The sequence below is a fragment of the Danaus plexippus genome (assembly GCF_018135715.1).
Source record: "Danaus plexippus chromosome 9 unlocalized genomic scaffold, MEX_DaPlex mxdp_26, whole genome shotgun sequence".
Lineage (NCBI taxonomy): Eukaryota > Metazoa > Arthropoda > Insecta > Lepidoptera > Nymphalidae > Danaus > Danaus plexippus.
The window spans coordinates 3,567,421-3,582,546 of record NW_026869848.1 but is presented as its reverse complement, the minus strand read 5'-3'; the positions used below and the strand labels follow the sequence as shown (position 1 = coordinate 3,582,546).

The window sequence follows — 15,126 nt, the reverse complement described above, 5'->3', positions numbered from 1 at the left end:
TCGTTAAACCTCATTTAGTGGATCGCTTTAAAATTATATTTTCTATTAATATTGAACAAATCAAGTTTTTTGAAAGATTCTTTTCGGATACTGAAGATTCTAGATGGAAACTTAAATTACTCGTAGCTAGATATAGAATAGATAACAGAAATTGTTGAAAATATACCTGGTACTTATTTTTTATGTTCGATGTACTGAAATGAGTTGTAAAATACTCCCACAATTTAAGTTCAGAATATAATATAGAACTATATTAGTTTTTAATGACTAGGTAGCTTTTTTTGATTGTTAACCTTTATATAGATACTGTCATACTATACTATACATATGTAATTTGTGTATATTATTTAATATAATGATTATATTATTTAATATAATCAATAAATTTCATTATTTTATACAATTTATTCCATGTAAATCACAATTTAAGCGTTTCATTCCTTCTTTAAATGGGTTCATCCACAATGGTGGTAAGCAATGTGAAGTGACAAATAAAAAAATGTCGTTGCGCATTTAGGAGGTGATAAATCTCTCGTCTGCATTTTACACTGTTTTTACGGAATGAAATAAAGAAACAACGATTTAACATCAAATTGTCTTTATTAACTTTACACAATTAACTTTGTACTACAAGAGAAAGATCATTAATAATGTCTATGTACAAAAAATATGTTTACGCACAAACATGCGACTGTTGTTTAAAGATCACGATAAATCTCAAGAATTATAATGTAAATAAATAAGATTTTAGGCACTGCACGTGTTCTTCTCCATATCACATTCGTGGGATTTTACGAGTATAACGTACACCACATTTTAATTCATATATCTAGTAAGCGTCTCCGTTCTTTAAAGAATTATTATCTAAATTCTCATAGTTTTTATGAAATACACATGCATGTTGACCCGTTCGTTCGGCATTACAGGTAAAAAACATCCATGAGATACCTAACGTGGTATATAATTTAATTAGAAGGTGGGAGCGGTCAGGGATGTCTCTACTCTAATAAACAAGATAATTAAATCGAATGTTTCAGAATGTCTTTAACATTTTTCTAAATATTTTCCCTTCGTAGTTTATAATCAAATGTATTAATTTTGATATTCAAATTCAACCCAATTATAATTAATCCTATGATATATATTTTTTCTTTCACTATAACACCGACAGAACAGGCTACTAAGAATAAATTAATTAAAAACTATTAAAATTTAAAGATCAATCTGAATTTCAATCATAGATAGGTTTGCTGAATGTTTTAACTTCTAATAAAATAATACATTATTTAAATCAACATTAATTATTTACAATATCATACTATAATATTGCTCATATAATACTTTTTAAAATAAGAACCGTAAAATAGGTGATTATCTACACATTGGAAGGTTCTACTATATTGTATATAAAAAAAAAATCTTTATTTATTCGGAATAATTAATTAGACTTAACAGACTTAAATAATATAATAAGTACACGAAAAAAGCATTAAATGCTCAAAAAAGTTTATAAATTAGTAAAAATATTAAGAGATCATATTTTGATAAATCTAATTAGGAATAGACTGTTTATAATATGTCCTACTTAATATGTAGGTATACACTAAGAACTACGAACATTGACTTTGGCAACAATTTTGACAAACATTTAGATTTTTAATAATTTGTATAGAAAATTACATTAATACACAGGACATATAAAGAATTCGATTAATTTAAAATAAACGGTTTAAATCCTTTGTGTTGCATGAATTAAAAATATTTTTAAAATTGACAAAAATAAATTGTTGTAATAAAAGGTTAGGGTAGCATACTCGTACTTTCCTTTAGCATCATTCTTATCTGGATTAAAAAATAACAAACAATATATCGTGACTAAACTTTATATGGGTAAAGCTGTATAGAAATAGTTTAAACATTTGTTTACATATTTCAGTTAAATATTGTCACACAGATATGTCGTGAAGACATGAAATGAGGTTAGGAGTCGCTATAATACGAAGATGTCACTAATATAACAATATTTTCAAAAATACCAACTATTACCTAAATATTAGTTACAGGGTTTGTGAGTTGTAACATCGGATGATAACAGACGAAAGTTATTTTAACATAAAATTTGTCAAGTGACTAGATGATAGTATTTTATTTATTCATAAATTATACAGATAACGACATGATATGTAAATTTTCGTGATATATTCGAAGTAGAAAAAAAAGTTAAATACTTTGTCTGGTAGTAACAGGAAAGTATCCCATTAAAGTAACACCAAGAGTCCACTTGAACATGTATTGACTAATGAGCATATTGGAATCATGACCACTTAACTTTTATCATTATTTTTAAGGCTATATGTGCTGGGAGATGATCTGGAAGGCAGCAACCGCTCGGATACTTCACAAATATCGCTAGCAGAATATCTATTTCTTTTTAAATTTAAATTTCTGTCTTTATCTAACGACCGAATCTTATCCGTCTGCAAGTCGAGATCTTTTTCACTTCCAATGGGGCTATTCGCCGCTTCGCCTTTGTCACTGGCCGAACTAGACGGTGTTTGACTACCATTTTCGGATTCTATTATTTGCTCAAGACCACTCGGCCTTCTGCTTCTCGTATCATAATACTCTACAGCTGGTGGTATCACTGGCGCCAGGTTTGCCATTGGGTCTAATCCTAACAGAAGCATGACAGTAGCTGGGTGTTCCAGTATGTACTGAGTAACGCAATGGAGAAACGGTTCGGTTTGCGTACTTCGATTTATTTTTGGCCGTTCAGGACTGAGAGGGCGTTCGTGCTGCAGAAAATGTACAAAAATAAATCACTTTGGCTATTAAAATAAATGTACCGAATAACAACTGATTTTAATTTTGGTCTTAAATATATGTACTCCTAAATGTGGAAGACAAAAGTTATTATTTATTACCTGATCCCAGCAAAATACGTCAGGTGGATGACTACAACTTCTGGCAAGTTGATTAGGAGGAGTGTTCCATTGTAAATTTGGATTTGAGTGTGCTGCGTGCCACACTGGACCTGTCATCTCTTGTAGAGCTTGTATTGCATTACGAACCTAAGTATTTGAATAATAATTATACATTATACATTTATGTTTATTAATATGTATTAAAGCCTATTAATACTTACCTCCATGCTGAGAGCGGCAACGTCATGATGCAAGCTCGACACTTGTGTGTCAAGTCTATCAACTGAAGAGCGTGTATTATGCATTTCTAAATTTAATCCCTCCAAAGAATCAGCTCGAGTAATTTTGGGTGTAGCCACCGACCGCTGTCTTTCGATTCTTTCTCGCAATTCCCTATGTGATAATCGTGGTTGTCCGTCAGTTCTGTTTAGAAAAATTAAACGCGTGTTATGATTTCTCCCTTGTCACGATGTATTTATCGTTGTTGTTATCACTACAGTACCTGAATTTTGTATGACGGGGACTACTACTAGATAATAGAGGTTTTTTTGGGGATAGAGCATTTTCTTCAGCGGCATTTTCATCATCCTCTGAAATTGATGGTAGAGTGAGAGATGGATGCCCGTTCCCTTCTTCTTGCTCAGCCTCGTAGCCTTCTCGTAAATTGTATGTCAAATCATGCAATATATCATGAACAAATTCTTGTTGATATTCCGGGTAAAGTCGTAAAACTTCACCCAGACCAACCATGTTGATACATTTTAAATCGCAATATGTGAGGGCCTATAACGAGAATATTTTAAAATTCATAAATATAAATTTAATAAACATGGAATTATTTTATTTATTCCTCATTCTATTCATACTTATGGTAATTTTTACCTTGACATCACTGCTTGACTTTACAACCACGTCGGGGTTATTAGATTGCGATGTTCCCGAGCCATTGTGGACTTGTAAATGAGTATTCATGTCACATCCCACCAAATCACCCTTTCCTGGCGATGCGAAAACTTTTTTAATGAAATAATTTCAAAAGTATGAAATGTTTCAAAAAATCAAAAGACTCACTCACCGAGAATAGCGACAACCATATCATTTTGCATAACTTCCATCGATCCGTTACAAATATAGTGAATATAAGTTAGAGCATCTCCTTTGTGAACAAGGTATTCTCCGGGAGCGCAAAAATTGTTTCGAATATGTAGTGACAGAAGTTTCAGACAACCCTGAGACGCGGACTCAAATATTGGAAGTGATAATATCTCCCGATGCAAATGTAACGACACATCTCCTCGCAATTCCTCAGGGAATTCTTTGAGGGTCTACAACAGTACAAGTATTTTTTATTAAATAGTGAATCTAAACTGTAAACAAGATTATTTTAATTATATACTTTTTATTTCTAAAAGATAATCTTGCGGTGTTGGGAAATTTATACTCTGAATAACGCTTGAAATTAGTAATATCGCTTGAAAAACTGCGGCCTCGGAAGCGTTTATTTAATTGACCGTTTCATATTTCCAAGCCATTTAATTCAGTCAAGTCTGAATACAATGGTGTCACGAAATTTTCAAGGATTTGTTCACATAATTTGTGATACTTTATATATTGACAATAAATAAGCACTACGATTCCTTGTATTTAAAAAAATTGGTAAGGTTTTAATTGTAAATACTTATTTAGATATCTCAATTAATTACTTATGCTTTTAGTTTGTAGCATACCTCGTGAATATCAATGCCATGATTGAGTGACCACATTGTTTGGAAGTAGTCTTGCATGCGCTGTTTAAGTTCTTTAGGAACTTGGTTTATGGTGAGAAAATCTTTGAGGTCACGCCATTTGCTTTGATACATAGATCGTCGCGAGTACATTCTTTGAATAATTGCAGTCACATTACCGAACACAACCGCATGCATTAGAGCTGTGAAGAGTTACGATTTGTGTAATCACCGTTAATGGCATCTCAGCTAAAACTACGTTTATTCAAGAGCTTTTCTGTTTTAATTACATTAAACTTGAAAATTTATAAACAGAGGTTACTATAAAATATTGAGTCTTCATTTTATTTTGAAAGGGGATTTCTTAAAAACAAATTTCTTACCTCCGACAAGCATTGTAAGGATGCTAAATATTTTCTCAGGTAAGGTGTTTGCGGACACGTTGCCGAAACCAACACTCGTTAATGATGAACAAGTGAAGTAGAGAGCAGTAACATAGCTCTCACTATGGGATATGTTCACAATTGGTACTTTCAGGCGTTCAGCCAGATTGTTAATCCAACCTTTAAACAAAAATATACTTCAAAATTATAAACATATCATCCAATCAGATTTTCAGATTGATTTGAACACCCAATTACACTCTAAATGAACAACATTGTCAAATTCCAATCAACCACTCAAATGGCTCTGAAAGACCGGACGAATCCAATCGATTCCAGTTCCTAAATATTTCATGATTTTAAAAAGCGTTGATTTTCTAAAGGTTTTTTAGTATTGAATATTTTTTTATTTATTTATTTAAAATTATATAACGTACCTAAATCCCAACTTTCATTTCTATGATGCTGAATTTCCTTTTCCGCTATAATAAACCATATGCAGGCCAGCCAATGTGCTACTAGCGTGAAAGATAACATTAAAAGAGTTAAAATTAGGGCGGAATATTGTGAATATCGGTCCATTTTTTGGAGCAAACGAGCCAAACGTAGTAGTCGAGTTAATTTCACAAGATGAACGTTCCCGTGAGTAGACTCCTTAAAAAAATTAAAAAAACGCTTAACAAAGTGTAAAACTATTAATTAATTTTAAAAAGTATCGCTTTTTGAGAAACCCAGTAAACGTTTGAAATCAAAGCAATTATATTACAAACAGCTGGGCTGGTTAAATTAATTAGTGGAATAAAGTAACTCACCGTCCCGCTATATACGTCTGATGCATAAAGTAGGTCAAACGGAAGCGCGGCAAGAAGATCAACGACAAACCAAGTGCGGATGTAATTAAGAGCTATTGCTTTTGAATCAGATACTACTTCTCCTTTCTTACTTACAAATGTTGTTCGGAAATTTAAAACGATATCTGAAAATGAAGCCCAAGGGAATTTCAAATTAAATATATTATTCGTGAATATAATGTTCACAATTATAAAGACCTGTACCTATAATGAAAAGGGCTTCGACAACAACGTCACTCGTTACACTGATCCTTGGATGACCTTCATCAACAAAACTCGCGTTATATGGCACCACAACAGCTACATAAAATGTTGCTATTAGGATCAACCAGTCCCAGAAGGTTTTAAAAATGCCGTAATGTGAGATAATAAATCTTGACTTTTTTATAGCTGACGTTTTGTATTCAGGCAGCGGAGGGTCAGATGAGTGTAGGAGGTTCTAAAATAACAAATGTTCTGTAATTGTGACACGATACAGCCTGTTTGCAATAATTGTGAAAAGCTTGGTTATTTTGCATTGTGAATTCAGGTTAAGTTTTATTATAAATTACCTTACTAACATTGTTGAGTTTTAATTTGGTCTTCATTTTATCCGGTTTATAATGTCCTGAAAGCTGGTATAAAACTGCCCTGGAGCGCCGTCTGCCCATGTTGGCGGGTGAGGGCGCTTCGGGGTCAAGATTGCCATTCGGGTCTGGAAGTAGGCAACTAGATTCAGCTCGGAACCTGGCGCCTAAAAGTGCCGCTGCGGGTACAAATGGGGATAACGCTAGAGTGACCACTCCTGCCGAAGGCCGCACCGCGGCTCCTGTACGCACAAACCACCCTGTTACTAACATTACCGTGCCATGTTAGGCCACAACCATACGCGATGCTTCCACTTTATAATACTATCAATGTTTTATTGTAGGAGGTATTTATTCATCCTCATATTGTTTGTTTAATGGGTAATGAAAACATGTTATGAAAATATAAAGAAGCGATTGCGGTTCTTATAGCAATTGCGCTTAAAAGCATAGCGTATGACGGAACCCATGTTATTTTATTGTACAAGTACAAATGAAAATGTATGAACGAGATTTTCTTTGCAAGCATTGAAAAAGGATCAACGAAGTCTTTCAATTTTATATGTTGGTAATCGTAATGAATATTAATAGAAAAAAATGTGTGTGAGCTCAACAGAAACGAATATTTTGATGTTCTGTTCTTCCATTAAAAAGGTTCCATTTATAAAGAGAACGCTTTCAAAGAAAATCAGGTACATTTATAACAAGAAATTGATGAAGTGACAACAAAATGGGACCTTGTCAATAGGATAGACGGCTGTAAGTATTTGAATTTGCTGTCACTTTGTTTATTGTTTTTAAGCAGATCGTAAGCAAAAATAATACACTGATACACGGACACTTTTTACCCAACTACGAAAAAGCCAAACAGGAGAGTTATGGTAATTTCCAAAATCTAAGTAATTAATATAAGTGCCAAACTGGAAAACAATACAGCCCATTTTGACAAACTTCATTTGGCTTTTATTGTCCCATAATACATACATTACAATAAAAAAAAAAAATTGGTGGTAATTTTAAACTTAACAAGCGAAATCTCAAAATCAAGGACTTCAGAAGGTCAGTTACAATTCTATTTAAAATTTTCATCTTGAAAGTATTTTGACACAAATTCGATGGAGGAAACTAAAATTCCTGATAAACTAAATAGTAGAGAAATAAATAAACACCTGTTAGCGTAACAAGCAAGTTTAAAAGATAGAAACAAGATAAAATAGACTCTGTTGCAGGTGAAGTAGACAAAAAAGACCAAATAAAACACTGGCCCTCGACCGTTTAGTCTACTCAACATGTTTATATCTTTTTGAAAAATTTTAAATTTAGATTAAAATATAAAATTATGAACAGACTACTTTAATATAATTTTGAAAACAAGACCACTTAAAAAATATATCTACGGTAGAAAAAATAACTCAACTTAACCAAATTTATTTTACAATACCACATTGGATTTTAAATAAAAAACTTAAATACCATATACACTTTGCAAAATGTAGACGAAATGTGATCCATCAATTTATGTATTACTGAAATTTCCGCAAATATTTGTATGAATGTTTGTTTAACACACACTGCGTTTGCAAGTAAAATAAAATAAACATTTAAGCAAAAATGAAATGAAATGAAATGATAAAAAAAAATGGGTAACGAATATTTTGAAACTATTTTATTTCTTTTAAATACCTTCTACATAACAGGTAACAGGAAATGTTTATATAATACTTTCGATTTATAATAAATACGTAAAAATACAGGGTGGTTTATAACAAGTAATTCAACAACAGCTACTGAAAATAATTATTTATATTGAATTTCTCTTACACTCATTATTACATAACCATGATAAGTAATCATTTCTAATATTCCTTAAAAACGAATTAAAAAAAAACATTCAATAACTATTTCAAGACAAGTTTAGAAAACAACAAGACTAGAAAATAAGAAAAGACTATTCCTACATCACTAACTCCTGCTACTTATTGCATCTAGATTAGAAACATGGAATTGTTACAGAATATAGTTTCTAGTAAACATATTAATCAAACGTTACCGTGCCATGATGCGCGAACTCGCTACGCTGTTCTGGGTTCTATAGGGCTATGGTAATTTTATAACACTAAATGACTAGAGCGACGAGCTCAGATAATACAAGAGAAAGATATATTACTAAACAAAACGCCTCTTGGGAGGACTACAAAAGTACATTTTTATAAAATTTTCAAGTTTGTCAAAAAAGAAATTCACTATATTTTCCAAGCACTTACCGCTGTCGAACTCCTCATTAGTGTTCATGGCGGCCATCTTAGTGTTGGTGATATCTTTGAACGAAGCGAGGAATAAGACCACTTCTCGTTTTTCATTTTTAATTGGGACGATATCAAGTAAGCACCAGAAAGGGGTCCCTGTAAAAAAAGGTTTTTAAATAAAATTTACTTACCGATCTTACCAATTACCTCCAAGTTTATATGTACATATGTATGTCTGTATTTTAGTAGACATTAATATTTCTCTCAGGGTGAATCCATTGTTATATCGAATAATATTGATTTCGGGAAAGCTTCAAACCTAGCAATGGTTATTCAGTTCGGTACCCGTTGAATAACTTTGTTGATTGCTATATCTACATGTGTGCCTGACGAGGCCTTTCATTGCTTCCCGACTATCATTGATTTGAATGTCATGAGGTGAGCTTTATCAGGAGATATATTAGCTCCATCTTTATAATTTTATATATCCAGACTGCGAGGACAACAAGCTAAGCTGTAAAAGTTTAATTTTGTTGAATGCAATCGTAAATCTCTTATTGGTTTTCTTTACGATTCCGCTTGCATAAGGATTTAAACTTATACTCTAAAGCTGTAAATCTGTGTAAATAATATATTTTAAGATAATTTGATTGTGGCTAGCAGTATAATTAAAGAGACTTTGATTTTAAAACATCTGCTATAAAGTAAGAGTGTCTAGGTTCTTTTCTATTTTTTTTTATTTCGTGTATTTATTTGATATTATTCACGTATGCCCAGAAGTGAATGTGAGCGGACTAAAGATAAGTTTTAAGTAAATATAAATATTTCACAAAATAATGGTATATTAATGGAAGTATTTTTTTATTTTAACTAATTCAGAAATAAAAACTATTTAGGATATGAATAAAGCTTTTATAACATCGTTAATCGTTAATTAATCTTATTGTTAGATTACATCATACAGCATAGAGGTATGGATATAAATTAGGTATAAAAGTGTAGAGAAATCAATAAAAATATATGATTTATCCAATATTCATATGACATATGATTGAAATTAAAAATACTATGAACAATTATATGTTTTTATGTCATTTTGTAAATTAAAATATTATTTTACTCTTCATTACTTAAATGCTTTTACAAAAGCCTCACATTTTAAGTCTTTGTTTGCAGATTAATATTCTCTTTTGTTTTAATATATATCATTTGTTTTTAATCCCAACAGAGTATAATTAAAATCGTCTAATTGATGTAAAATATACTTTAATGAAAATTATACTCCATCATATTATGGTATATTTTCTAAACTGTTTTTAATACGAGATGGATATGAAAGTAACACATATCTGCATTCATTGTAGATAAAAAAAATATTAAACGATTTTGACTTATTAATCTGTAATCTGAAAGGTGACCGTTGAAACTCTCAGCAGTATGTCCATTTTGGACTACATGTCGCTGCCTTGAATTATATTGAAGAAATCTCATTATTTAGACCTAATACTAGAATCAAATTAAATTTACTCGACATCCAACCTTAATGGAGATTACAACAAATGAAAGGTTTGAATACGTTTTCAGGTATATCGTAATTATTTACTAGAAAGAGAAATATTTTGGAAATGTTCCAAAAACTATTCTTATCTACTCAACGTTGGTGCTAAAGTTTTCTTCAAACAGAAATATTTAAGAATACGATATTATAGCAATTTGAGTTCAAAACAAGCAAATCTATTAGAATCGGGCCAAAGTTTAGCTGGGGATAGGAAGATGATATAAATATATATATTACTCAACAAATAATTTTGAACAATAATAATCACTCAGTGCCTTCTATATAGGACATAATAATTGAATATATTTAAATATCTTTACATACATATTTTTAATTATTTTGTAAATCGAGTATGTATATTCAAAATAAAATTCGTAACAATTGGTTATTTAGATTGGTGCTGAGAATATTTTTATTGATACACTTAATATGACAACCAATACATTAATTTTGAAATTATGTATTCCTATAAATATTGTTAAGAATGTAGAACGTTGATAATTTTGTATCTATTGTGTTACGTTTTATAATAGTTACACAATTAATCTATGCGTACTCATTCATTTTACAGAAATAAATGTATTACTTAGCTCAATAATTATTATTATTTACTAATGAGCTCCAACCAAGCGTGCTCATTAAGACGGTATATAAATTAAGACTGAAAGTTAGCGTAATCTTAAATAATTGGTAAAAGTTAAGGACGTTGTTTACAAATCTTAGCCAACGGGAATTGTTTTAAACCATTAAAACATTCTAAGAATTGTACAGAATTTTAACGAAAAACAAAATCCTTTGCATTTTATAATTAATATAATGAGAAAGTAATTATTGAAAATGAATCAAATTTTATTTTACCGTTTTTCTTATAGAATATAAGTTCCAGCTTGAGTTCATGTTTGGAATCCAGGGCTGTGTCGATCTCGTGTCGATGTTCTTCCATTGTGTCAGGTCCATGAAGAAACTTGCAGGCGCATCCCTTTTGCATAATGTGCGCCCGAGCCCATCCAGTCAACTCGCAGAATCCATCTGAGCAATATACGATCGGGTAACACGGCACTTGCGCGTTTCCCAACACGAAATTGCTGTCTGTAACAAATCAATTAATTTATTTAAACCAATTTACTTATTCTCATTGTCAATACACATTTTATACATTGTAGGCAGACAATAGTGATCTTCGAGAATGGACTATTGTCGTATGGAAATGAAAAGGTGAAAACAATTACGACCAGATTCTAAATTTATATATTTTCGGTTATGACAAAAGTACGAAGTCTGTTTAATTATTTTTTCGATTATTCATAATAGTTAGATAGAGAGAAGAGCTTGGAAGGTTCTGGTGAGCGTTTAACGGGCGTTAGATAGGGGCCCCTTAAAGCTACACCTGGGTCGCAAGTCTCAGGCATTGTTGAAGCTCCTTTCAATGACACGCGATGGACCCGGCACCTGCACGGTGAATCCATTGAATACTAAGAAGTTTCGTCTCTATGTGTGAGAGGTAGTATTGATATCAACGTATAAAGTCATTCGTTTTATTTATTGACAACTTGTAAAGCCTCCATGGAAGCTTTAATGTCAAATTATTTAGTTAGCTGTCGATGTCAGTGTAACTATCAGTAAGTGCATTAGTGCCTGCGCCGGGTGTGCGCACTGATCGTTTAAAAAGAAATACAACATGTCGGACTCTGACGACGAACACGGACATTAAATAATCGTTTCCAATGTTACACTACACAAACCCAATATAATCTGAATCTTAAATATAATCTATGAACTTTCGTGTTATTTTAGGCTGTTGAGATAAATTACCTTTAATTAAATTCTATGGACTAGTCTAGTATTGTTCTTAGCTAATATCCAAATGAGAGCTTTGGGCTCCCAAGAAAGTTTAAATTGTTCTCATTCAGGTTGAAACAAGACGTATGATCTTTAAACAAAGCGAAATGTGTGCTGTAAGTGGGTCTTAAGTGTTTTATGATGTTAAATACAAACGTATATATCATTTTAAGTGTGTGTTTCCACTGAAAGTAAATTATATACATTTTAAATATTATTAGTATGAATAGCGTGATATATGATGGACGTCGGATTAAGTACACGTTCGGAAATAATAAAAATAAACATCAGAGAACACGAGTAGTGAATTAGGTGGAATATTAATAAAAAATATTATCATATTTTTTTAGTTCGGTTTTGTCAGTGTATGTTAAGACAAAATATCTCTTTATTATTTTTTCTTTTTAGTTCTCTTATATTTTTTCTTAACATACCTACATAGGTAAGCTATTCACGTACTATTTTGAAGTCGGTGGCATTTTTTATGTTTATTATAATTTACAGAATATTCTGTATAAATATATCTGTTATTTATTTTAATACATACACAATGAGATAATTTTCATTTTTAGTGTTAACAGAAAAGGTAAAAAAAAAATGATTATAATCCATAGGAATAAAGATTTTTGTAGACTTCGAAAAAGGTAAATATCAAGACAAAGATTTAAAAATTAAGGATATAGAAGATTTAATAAATACAAATGAACTTATTAAAGCTGAACTTGAGTTTCATAATAACATTCCTTATAAAGTTATAAGAATAAGCTATCATAGTGTCCAAAGTTTCTAATTAGATGTTCTAACTAACGTGAAAACAAGTTGAAAGTGACAACATCTTTATATAAAACCTTGTATATTTCATTTTTAAGTTAATTATAAAAAAATCATGCGTCGTAAATAAACAATACCGTAGTGGAATTTTACTGAAAATAAGCCTGATGACATTAATTAAAAAATCGCTAAAATACTATATTTACTATATTAAACTTGAAGCTAGGAATATAAAATGCGCACGTTTTTTTATTAAGATTGACATTAATATTTATTTTTCCAAAATAAAACTACAAAATAAGGCAATTCGACATGATGTCTTGAACACCATACAGAGCTCATGACGTCACTTCTAAATCGAGGCATTAAAAACATGCACGAACGTCTATTTCGTAATGTTAACTTTCACTACTTTTTATTACATCGAGTACTATTTGAGTGTAAATGTTATTAAAATATAATATAAAATACCACGAGTCATGAAGATAGGATTCACTAAGGCAAGCAGCGCTAATTTATACGACCTTATATATTTATTTATATTTGTACGTACATCGTTCAAAGGAATTTCAAAATTTGTCATCATGCCTAAATATTAAATCATGAAAAACGGTGTATCAGCTAATATAATTTTAAAGATTCAATTATTATATACCTATTGTATATTCTGTATAAAAGTGACCGGATTCTTCATTATATTTTTTTATTCAAAACGGTCACTTTTTGTAACATGTGGTATGATAACCTACAAATGCAATCAACTCAAATTAAAAAAATATATAAATTCAAAGAACAAAAATTTTTTTTCAATTGTATTTGCATGACAATGATTTTGCAAATAAAGTTCAGTTAAAAATTCTTTGACACAAATAAAATACCTCAGTATGTATAAAATTTAATTGTTACAACGAATTTTTAAATAAATAAATAAATAAAAGTGGTCCAATATGATTTAAAAATCACTTGATGTGATAGGTCTGACGTCATTGTGTATATTAAAAAGCTAAAAGTTTATGTTTTTGCTTTGAAATAATTTAAATAGTTATTTTTTAAATAACAATCACAACAGCTGATCAGGGTTGTTTATAAAAACATTCTGTGAGAGGTCGATGAGAACAAATTTGAATGGAATATGCACAATGACGTCACATACGCAAGAGCGAGCTTCATATTCGTTTGAATTTTAACTTTTTTTATTGTTAGTTAGTTTAAATGTTTATGAATAAAGATTTTTTTTTAATTAAAAAAGAAATTACAATCATAAAACATAACTATTTAATGGATTCAAAAATGAGGCAAATACTCAATTGCTTTGACTTTAAGCAGTTGCTCTCTCCCCATTTCTCTCTATCTTTTTCTGTCCCATGGGACGGTTGGTTGGGACTTCTCAGTCACACATATTCACTCGCGGCATTATTTCACTTTCCAAAATTCGACAACCGTAATACAGGACTAATTTTTCGCAGGCAACCCTATACCACCGTATTTGCAATTAAATAATCTTTATTTTTATTGGATTAAATTATCATACCGGTGCAAAATTGTACTATCAATTTACCTGTTTATACCTGGCAACCCGAGAGTTATGAGTGGAAAAGAAAAGGCAACCTAACGTTTTCATATTCTATGGGCTTCAGGCTTTCGTTTAGTACGGAAATTGTTTAATAATCAAACCGGTGAAATATGAAAAAAAAATATTTTGTAATTATTAATTAGTCATATCCTGGACTTAAATTTATTAGGCAAGCCATATGCAATATAATAATGCGCAAATTAAATTTAATATAAAATATGTTTCAACAAAAAAGCATCTCGATGAATGTCGTTTTATATCGGAATCCTATACTAATATTTTTTAAATATTAAGTTTCTAGTTTTAAATATGAAGTTAGGGAACAGTTTTTTTTAATTAATAGTATTTTCTCTACATATTTCCTTCATTTTCTATTCATTAAGCGTCTGGGTGGGATCCGTGATTTCGGTTCATACTGATATGCATAATATTTACTTATTCTTCTTTCACAATAATACAATAATCTTTAAATTATTCACAATTGTAATTGGTCGCAATATTTATTTTGTCCTATTATTTTTTATCATTTATGAGATCTGCCAGTTAAATAAAAGTGTTTGTTCGTAATAAGTAAAACCTCAAAACCTAGATGAAATTTAAACCGAATGACTTAAAGTTTCATCTCCATTAAACCATCATCTTTAGGTCCTTTGAGATGGAAAACAAAAAGGACCCAACCCAGCTTTAATCG

The 15,126-nt window shown here is 30.8% G+C and overlaps 1 protein-coding gene across 5 annotated transcripts in view; it reads right to left on the bottom strand.

Moving 5' to 3' along the window:
* Positions 1–581: 581 nt before the first annotated feature.
* Positions 582–15,126, bottom strand: part of LOC116767514 (potassium voltage-gated channel subfamily H member 8) — a 48,160-nt gene continuing 33,615 nt past the window's right edge. For 2 of the 5 annotated variants that reach the window (XM_061527484.1, XM_061527483.1), the window contains exons 3-16: positions 11,111–11,341; positions 8,713–8,850; positions 6,434–6,690; positions 6,087–6,321; positions 5,844–6,007; positions 5,469–5,685; positions 5,032–5,211; positions 4,652–4,851; positions 4,000–4,249; positions 3,807–3,922; positions 3,427–3,707; positions 3,146–3,347; positions 2,925–3,071; positions 582–2,795 (exon numbers count right to left, since the gene is read on the bottom strand). In XM_061527484.1, the coding sequence (XP_061383468.1) occupies positions 2,325–2,795; positions 2,925–3,071; positions 3,146–3,347; positions 3,427–3,707; positions 3,807–3,922; positions 4,000–4,249; positions 4,652–4,851; positions 5,032–5,211; positions 5,469–5,685; positions 5,844–6,007; positions 6,087–6,321; positions 6,434–6,690; positions 8,713–8,850; positions 11,111–11,341 (3,089 nt within the window). In that variant the 3' untranslated portion in view covers positions 582–2,324. The remainder of the gene's footprint in view (positions 2,796–2,924; positions 3,072–3,145; positions 3,348–3,426; positions 3,708–3,806; positions 3,923–3,999; positions 4,250–4,651; positions 4,852–5,031; positions 5,212–5,468; positions 5,686–5,843; positions 6,008–6,086; positions 6,322–6,433; positions 6,691–8,712; positions 8,851–11,110; positions 11,342–15,126) is intronic. The other 3 variants (XM_032657854.2, XM_032657856.2, XM_032657855.2) reach the window with 3 other exon arrangements.